General features: G+C 44.0%; 1 protein-coding gene across 1 annotated transcript in view; it reads right to left on the reverse strand.

Annotated features, from left to right (window-relative positions):
- Positions 1 to 8,791, reverse strand: part of LOC107282937 (RNA/RNP complex-1-interacting phosphatase) — a 20,718-nt gene extending 11,927 nt beyond the window's left edge. The window contains exon 1 of the mRNA XM_015810778.1: positions 8,650 to 8,791. Coding sequence (XP_015666264.1) covers positions 8,650 to 8,678 — 29 coding nt within the window. The 5' untranslated portion in view covers positions 8,679 to 8,791. The remainder of the gene's footprint in view (positions 1 to 8,649) is intronic.
- Positions 8,792 to 9,617: the final 826 nt, after the last annotated feature.

Genomic DNA, 9,617 nt, shown 5'->3' on the forward strand with positions numbered 1-9,617 from the left:
AAGGGCCGTGTGCAAAAGATTCCATCCTTATAAAGCACATCTCACATTCGTGGCAGTTTGCCCTGATGAAGCCGGGAGGACCCGGCGAAAGCTCGGCGTTTTATATTTATTAAACCTTTTTATGGTTTCATAATTCTCCTGGTGGTCTCACTTTTTTAAGTGCTATCAGTCATATATATATATATATATATATATATATGTGTGTGTGTGTGTGTGTGTGTGTGTGTGTGTAATAATAAAGTTAAAAAAGGATAGATGCAGTGTTATCTTCATTTTAGATGTCAAAAGGGTCTCTCTCTGTCTCTGTCTCCCTCCCTCCCTCTCCCTCTCTTTCTGCCCTTGGTCTGCCAGTCCTCTTCCCCCACTCAATGTGTGTGTGTGTGTGTGTGTGTGTGTGAGAGAGAGAGAGAGAGAGAGAGGCACTTGCGCTTCCCCACTCTCTCCCTCCCTCTCTCCTCTCCCTTTCCTCTTTTTCTCTTTCCTCTCCCTCTTTCTTTTTCTCTTTCCTCTCCCTTTCCTCCCTCTTTTTCCTCTCCCCCCTTTCTCTTTTTCTCTCCATTTCCTCTCCCTCTTTCTTCTCCCCCTTTTTCTCTCTCTCTCTCTCTCCCCCTCCCTCTCTCCAATCTTCTGCTCACCTGGCAAGCTGGCTTCAAGCTGTTCTCCAACAAGCTGACACACATTCTTATTGGGCTAGCTCAGGGGTAGGCAACCTCGGCTCTTTTATGACTCATGGACTGCAACTCCCAGAATTCCTGAGTCAGCATAGCTGGGCTAGCTAGCTCTCTCCTGCCCTTCCTGCTTCCTGCAGAGACGCAGCAAAGGGAGGAGCCCCGCCCCATAAGCTTTTCAGCTCGTGGAACAGGGTGAGGCCACTTTTTTACACAGAGAGAGAGAGAGAGAGAGAGAGAGAGAGAGAGAGAGAGAGAGAGAGAGAGAGAGAGAGAGAAGGGAAGCGCAAGTGCCTCTCTCTGTCTCTCTCTGCAAATGGCAGAAGAGGCTGGGAGCCGCAGAAGAAGGCTCAAAGAGCCGTATGCAGCTCCGGAGCCGCAGGTTGCCGATCTGTGCCCTAGGTGTATCCTAGGATTAACTATAGCTGATTGGTAAAATAAAGAAACACATAGAACTGAGTAGAAAAATTTTATTGGACACTCTAGTTAGAAATACAAATAAGGCAAAGCCTTGAAGCTGACCCTAGTTAAATTCCATGATTGAAGCTTTGCAATTATGGTCTGACAAAATGTGTATGTATTTGATCCTATGTGTGGTTGTTTATATAAAATGACAACAAAACGATAGTGGTTCATAAAACAATTAGCATCTTATATAATGATACCAGATCATTAACATAAACAATTCATATAACAATGACCAAAAATAAAAACATGTTATATAACAATGCCAGATATCTGAAATGATTAAAATTTTATTTTCATAGGATATTTCAGAATTGGTTGCCAAAAACAGATTTAAAAAAAACTGATTTAAGTACATGTTCAAGCAAATTACTCTGTATTTATAGAGGTGTTTTATAACATTGTATTTTGACAAAATAATCCGTTTGCAAGAGATCCTAAAATCTAAGGAAATAATGAAAACTTTTCAGTAATTATAAAAACAACTATATAAAAGCATATTTATTACTTTAACTATTATGGAAACGATGGCTTCATTAACAATATAGAAATTGATACTGAGATGTTTGTTAGCTTGAGATATTTATGAATAAAAGCTAAAGATTATTAAGTATTCATTTTTTAAATTTTTATCCCACATTTATTATCTAATAAGTTATTCAAGGCAGTGAACGCAGATAATACTTCTTCCTCCTCCTATTATCACAACAGTCCTCTGGGGTAGGCTGAGCTGAAAATGATTGCCCAAAGTCACCCAGCTAACTTTCATGCTTAAGGTGGGAAAAGAACTCACAGACTCCTTGGTTTCTATACCAGAACTTTAACTACTACATCAAAGTGGTTCTCATATATATAATGTGACAATCATTTTATATTGAATTAATTATATTATACTGCATTTTATTTCTCATATAAACATAAGAGAATGTTCCTTACAATAAAAAGTGTTTATATTTACAAATAATATATCCACTGTAAAGAGATATTTCAATTACAAAATTACAACTTTCTTTCACTTTAATTTATTAAGCCAAACTACAAATAATTTTAACAGGCATGGGATGAAGATAATGTAAATTAAATGACTATAAACTCTGTATCACACTTATGAATACAAATATGCAAAAAATCAAGCATATAACCTCAGAACAAGCTTCAATAAATTAAGTGATATTTTTTGTTCCACCATCAAAAATAGTCATTTCTGATTTTCCCAATTCACAGAAGACCAAATAAAAAGATATATTTTAAAAAAGAGTTATCAAAATCTTATGTACTCAATGTGTATTTTTACTTGTGTGCTGCTATTTGCACATATCTACTAGAAATATAGAGAACAGTGAAGTATGAGTTTAATAAACAAAAAACAGACAACTGAATGTAACTCTTTAAATGCTAACTGCTACCACAAACCTCAAACAGTAATGATTTTTAAGCTTCAACATGCATTAATAGGGTACATGTGAATATCACTAATGTGTACTGAGCTTCATTTAATATGATACAAATTATAATTATTACCATGCTGAACATATGTATAGCTCAATGCAGAATAGTAACCGTCACAGCTATTATTTTTGAGCATCAAGTTACCTAATAAATCTGCTCTTCTCCATAATCTTATTTTGGGTGAGGGCACCAACCTGATTGGTATTATCAAGACCTGGGTGGGCCCAGAAGAAGATATTCCCCTTTGGTTAATATATCCATTGTGGTTTTAGGTTTTGCATCAGTTGAGACCCCAGGGAAGGGTGACTATTATTATCCACAAGTTGTTGAGGGTGCTCTGCTCTGCAAATAACCAAATAGGAGAGTCTCTGGTTGAAGTTAGGCTTTTAGAAATCACTGCTATTGAATTGTCCTCCTTGCTGCACAGCATCATCTTTGCTTGAGTTGCTGTATTCCATTGCTGGAATTGGGATGAAGTCCCTGAGGCTGGTAATTCTCAGGGACTTTAGCCCATCTCCTTGGAGACACTGGCTTAGGAGCTCTTTGCTTCCAAGCTATGCTGCACCAATCCTAGGTTTGTGAGGCCTGACACATACTGGGGATTGTACATTAGAGTTGGTTTTTCTCTTGGCAATTATGATATGATCTAGTGTTGGAGGATATTACTATCTATGGTTGCCCTCTTGCTCACTGTTGCCAATCATTCCAGCAGGTTGACTGTTCATTGTTGTTCAGTGTTGCATCCAAGGTGACCGGATAGATTCCGATTACAGAGTAGCTTGGGATTTTCCTTGAAGATCAAGTAGGCTGCTCAGCCAAGGTCTTGGTTGCAGCCTGGAACAGCTCAGTGACCAAGGCCTTGCACCCATAGCTCCTTTGTGACCTGAGTGGTGATCCCGGGGTGTACTTTGATTTCTGAGGAACTGGAGATGAAGTGCCAGAGAGATGCCTACAGAATTGGTGGAGGCAGACAAAGTGCTAACTGTACTAAACATGATTAACAGACCGAATTTGGCTGAGGGAGGCAAAACATTATTTCTCTGTCCTTATTGTGTCCACAGATACCTATCTTGTCTAGAGTGATCCATTTTTTACTGGGAGAGACACATCCCAGGAATATCAGGAACTATAGTAATAAGTATTCATGCTATCTACAGATAATTCTGATTCACTTAAATAGATCTATGTAAATCTTAATCCTAGCATTGCCTCGTTTATAGACATGTAATGTTATCTGCCCTAATACTGTGACTCCTGAAAATGTCCTTCAAACTGTGAATTCAGTCATGTTTTTTAAAGTTCTCCCTGAGTTAAGAAGGAGGTAACCTGTGGTTGTGGCCCTGCAATGGTATTGGTCTTTCTGATGAAGGAGATGATCTCTCCAGTGTTGAAGGAGGCAGTGGGTATACCCCTTCCTGGGGGGCATTGCTGGATTTCATATTGTGGACAGTTACCATCCAGCTTCCAACCTTTGCTTTGTGAAGAAGGCTGTTGAGAAGGTGATCAGAAGCAGTTGCAGAAAATCTGGAGGAAGCAGATTATCTGGATTCATTTCAATTAGATTTCAGGCCAGTACTAAGACAGTATTGGTTGCAAAAAAGCTTTGCATTTCTAGCAAAGCTCAAATGAAGACAGTGTCGCCATTCTTGCGCTTCTTGATCTATCAATCACGGTATCCTCTTGCACTGGCTGTGTGAATTGTAAGAACTGTGCTGGAGAGTTTACGTCCTTCCATAGCAGTCCTTCCTAGTCTCAATCTGGACTGCACATCTGAAGTTGTCACTGTATTAACCACTCTCTGGAGACTGTTTGGATCTGGATGGGGAGGAACATATTGAAGCTTAACTCCAATCACATTGAGTAGCTGGGCTATTTAGTTCCCTTAGGTTTGGGATGTTTTCATCTTTGGTCTTAGGTTGCATTCTCCCATTTGAGACTAGCAGCATCCTGGTCTTGCAAGCTACTACTGAAAAAGCCAGTGATAGTTATGACCAGGATCATTCTATAGCAGCGGTTCTCAACCTGTGGGTCGCGACCCTTTTGGGGGTCGAACAACTCTTTCACAGGGGTCGCCTAAGACCATCGGAAAACACATATTTCCAATGGTCTTAGGAACCGAGACACCGCTCCGCATCCGTCTCTGCATGGCCTCCTCCACCATTTGCAGAGAGAGAGAGACAGAGAGGCACTTTTGTTTCGCTTCTCTCTCTCTCTCAGGCGGACTTACCTCCTGCAAGGCTCCTGATTGGCCCTGCGCCCGGATGTCCCACCCACTGGGAGAAGCGCAACCAGGGCCTCGTGGCCATGGAGCCGCCTGGGGAAACCCTGGGATCCCTGCTGTGAGCGGCCTGCTGGAGGCTCCGCTGAGCGGGCAAGCCCTCCCGCAAGCCGCGGCCCAAGGGAGACCAGCCCCTGCGATCTCCAGCCAGATCGACCATTGGAGTCCAGGCTGCCGGGAAGGAGATTCAGCAAAGGTAGGAGAGGAGAGCCGCCTCCTGGGGCCCAACGCTGGCGGCGACTTCCTTGCCCTCCTCTTCCTCCTCCCCTTCTTCCTCCTGCTGCCCCCAAGGCGGCTCGAGCAGGCGCCGGGGCAAAAGGGGTGCCTGGGGGGAGCAGCCGGGCTGGCAGAGGGTCTGGCAGGGGCCACGCAGTACCAGCCCCCGCCGCAGCTCCATCGGATGGGCGGAGGGTGAGGCTGGGCAGCGTGGAGTCCCGGTTGGGGCGGCGGCGGCAGTTTTCTCACCCTTCTACTCCCCTTCTTCCTCCTGCTGCCGAGGCGGCTCGGGCGGGCACTGGGGCAAGAAGAGTGCCTGGGGGGGAACAGCCGGGCTGGCGGAGGGGCTGGTGGGCCGCGCGGCACCAGCCCTCATCACGGCTCCATCGATGGATGGAGGACGAGGCCAGGCAGCGCGGAGTCCCAGTGGGGGCAGCAGCTAGGTCGGGGGTGGCAGGGACCTCCAACGATGCAGCTGTGGCCGCCGAAGCCGCTGCCTCCCATCCTGCTCCCCCTCCCCACTCCGATGATGCTGCCGTGCTGCCGCCGCTGCCACCAAAGCCGCTGTCTCCCGTCCTGCTCTCCCTCCCTGCCCGTTTGGCTGAGGAAGCGGCAGGGGTGGCAGCTGGGCCAGGGGCGGCGGCGGGGAACTCCGACGATGCTGCCGTGCTGCCACCAAATCCGCTGCCTCCTGTCCTGCTCCCCCTCCCTGCCCGTTCAGCTGAGGATGCGGCGGGGGCGGCAGCCAGGAACCCCGACGATGCTGCCATAAGAGAGAGAGAGAGAAAGAGAGGAAAGAAGAGAAACAGAGGAAAAGAGAGAGGAAAGAGAGAGAGAGATGAAAAGAGAGAGAAAGAGAAAGGGAGGAAACAGAAAGAGAGAGAGAGAGGAGAAAGAGAAAGAAAGAGAGAGAAACAGGAAAAGAGAGGGGAAAGAGAGAAAGAGAAAGAGAGAGAAGAAAGAAAAAGAGAGGAAAGAGAGAAAGGAAAGAGAGAAAAAGAGGGAGAGGAATGGCGCTTCTCCAACCAGGCTGGGGGAGCCGGCGGAGCGGCCTTCCTGCCCCCCCTCCCCGGCCAGCTGGATGGGTGTTGGGGGTCACCACAATATGAGGAACTGTATTAAAGGGTCACGGCATTAAAAAGGTTGAGAACCACTGTTCTGTAGGCTCATCTTATGCACCAGCTGCACCCTTGCCTTAACTGCGAGGCTCTTCAGACACTTATTATCTCATGATCACTAATGCAATGCAGGCTCCATAGAACTGTCCTTGAGGACCATCCAGAAGCTTCATCTGGTTCAAATGCAGTGGCACAGGCAAGTTATGGGCTTCTTGCATTTTACCCATGTCATCACTGCTTCACAAACTTCATTGGTTACCAATTGGCTTCCAGGTGCAATTCAAGGTGCTGGTTGTTATTTATAAAACCTTTCATGGAATAGGGCCTGGTTATTTGAGGGAGTGCCTTTCTCTGTTCCTGCCAATTCAATGCAATTAGGCAGATTGGGTGTAATCTGGCTTTCTTAAGTCAGATGTTGCCAACTTGTGAGAACAAGGAACCAGGCCTTCTCTGTCACAGTTCCTGCATCCCCACGATGATACATCTGGCTCCTATTCTTTGAAAGTTTCATAAGTCTCTGGGCTATAGTGTTTGTGAAACCCATTGCAATGTTTTGGTTTTTATTCAGGTGGTTTGACAGAGCACTTTTTTAATATCATGTGTTCTTTTAAAGTTATAAACTGCCCAGAATCTTTTTAGAATCATGTCACCTTGAAATTTAATAAATAGCATAACAAATACTAATCTTATTTTTTTTCTTATATTTTTGGCTAATAGTTTTCACGATATTTCTTTCCATGTTAAGCTATTACTCTCAATGGTAAATTCAACATTTTACTGAATGTTGGGACTACTAAACTGATCAGTTTATATCTATGCACGGTCACTCAAGCCCTCGTTGTTTCCCGCCTGGACTATTGCAACGCTCTCTACATGGGGCTCCCCTTGAGGTGCACCTGGAGGCTCCAGCTAGTTCAGAATGCGGCCCCACGGGGGATTTTGGGGGCCTCTAGATACTCCCATGTAACACCTCTCCTGCGTGAGCTGCACTGGCTGCCTGTGGCCTTCCGGGTGCGCTTCAAGGTGTTAGTAACAACCTTTAAAGCGCTCCATGGCAATGGACCTAGGTATTTGCAAGACCGCCTCCTACCAAATACCTCCCTTCAACCAGTCCGCTCCCACAGAGAGGGCCTCCTTAGGGTGCCGTCGGCCAGTCAATGCCAGCTGGCGACCCCCAGGGGGAGAGCCTTCTCTGTGGCAGCTCCTGCCCTCTGGAATGACCTACCCCCCGACCTACGTACAACTGCGGACCTGCGCCTTTTTCGCCGAGCCCTGAAAACCCATCTATTTCGTGCGGCCGGCCTGGCGTAGTCTTAATTAGGTTTTAGTATAGGTTTTTATATGGGGTATTTTAGAGCAGGCCTTTATTTATTTAATTTGATTTTAGAATAGATATTTATTGTGATTTTTATTATCGCCTGTTCACCGCCCTGAGTCCCGTAAGGGAGATAGGGCGGTATACAAATCTAAATAAACATAAACATAAACATTTTAGTTACTAAGTATCTTCTCAGCAGTTAATTAACTATTCAGCTGATTCAGAAAATAAGCTTTCCATGTTCAATATTTACCCTGAGATTTTCAAAAACTCTGCATTATTAATAAAAACAAATAACACTAGCAACATTGATAATAATGAACAAGGTAAGAGGGCAGTAGAGAAGGAGCAGGAAATAATTAAGCAATAAAACTCCATGCTTAATAATATGTTTTTGCTTTAGGAAGTAATATAACAGAACTAATTTTAGATATATTGCTTGGTAATATAACTTATGTTTTATCTTTTAATATCATTTCTGCCAAAAATTCAGTGAACACTGAAGATAGTCACACTAGCAAGTTCATTAAACATCTTTTTCAGTAAAGCATGTTTATTTAGCTTTAAAAATGTGTTCAGGTATTTTGCATGTCAGAAGAACAGAAATAATGCAACATCTTTGTAGGCTAAGTTAAAACTATCGGACATTAATAAAATATAGGGTAATTGCCACTGGGACAAAAATCTTGCAAAAAGAAAACTAAATCACATGCCCAAGTTAAGGCCAGTTCTATGAAATTACTGAAAGCGTTCTTGTTTAATCAAAAGGTAAACTGAATACCATGTAATAAATCCAAGCCATTGCAATGGTATCATGTTGTTATACTGAAGTAATCTTGGTATCAACCTTCTATGCCATGTCAATGACATAACTGTGATTATAGAGTTAATTTATTCCAAGTCCAAAGTTGAGGATAAAGGAGGAATAGGAGATACTGATGGCTGATGGAGCATTATAAAATGTGAGATAAAATACTTACCTGGGGGAATGGTAACCTGCATGCTCATGTGATCATAAATACTTACCTTGTCTTGTAGTAGATTACAAAGATGTTGTTGAGGCAAGAGAGAACCAGGTGGGGCTGTCAGAGCCCTCTCCCCTTTTATTTTTCTAGGCAGTACTTATGTGATACTTACCCATCAGGAATAGTATTCTTCTTTACCATGCTCAATGCTGGAATGGACAAGAGCAGGAGACAGCAGAGAAAATGGGCAGCACTGCAGCAAATGAGAGAGAACCGCGTAGTTAACACGGCGCAAATCCCTTTCTTGAAGTCTTATAGATTTACCCTGAAGGACCACAATAGATGTGGTTCGGGCAGATTTGTTTTGAGAAACCCAAGTCTCCTCCAATTATGCTTGAAACACAGAACCAAGATCAGCTTTTGAAACCAAAGGCCAAGAAGATAGAGTCTTTTCTCACCATTGCTGCTTTAGCATCCACAAGGTCCTTCTTTAATGGTTGGTGTACTGGGAAAGGAGCACAACTGAGAGAAAAGTAGTACAGCAGCCAGGGTGTTTTAAAATTTCTTTGAATGAATCAGCCCTTTTGTTTTAAAGCAGTGGTTTTTATAAACTTGGCCAGTTGGACTTGGTACACGGTTTCCTGCTTGAGCAGGGGGTCGGACTATAAGACCTCCAAGGTCTCTTCCAACTATGTTATTCTGTGAACACCCAGAATTCTCCAGCCAGCATGCTGGATGGGGAATTCTGGGAGTTGGTCCACCACCTTATACTGTAGTAGCCAATTTGAAAAACACTTCTACAAACCAGCCTCAGCAATCAAGAGGGCCCTCTTTTGATTTGGCTTCATGGCCAAGCAACCAACGAAATGGGAGATGAGAGCGATGTGGTCAAGTCCCGAGGGGCGGCTGTCCTATGGCTTTAAAATTATTGAACATTAGAGTTAGGGCAGTGGTGGCGAACCTACGGCACAGGTGCCAAAGGTGGCACTCAGAGCTCTCTCTATGGACACATGCGCCATCACCCCAGTCCTAGACCTTCAGCTGCGTTTTATAAAACCTTTTCGCTTTAGGTCTCCGCTGTTGTGTGCAAAAAAAAAAGGTTCAATCAGTCAATTTCAACTTCTTACGGGAAAAAAAAAA

The sequence above is a fragment of the Protobothrops mucrosquamatus genome, unplaced genomic scaffold (genome assembly GCF_001527695.2).
Source record: "Protobothrops mucrosquamatus isolate PMUCROS unplaced genomic scaffold, P.Mucros_1.0 scaffold_41, whole genome shotgun sequence".
Lineage (NCBI taxonomy): Eukaryota > Metazoa > Chordata > Lepidosauria > Squamata > Viperidae > Protobothrops > Protobothrops mucrosquamatus.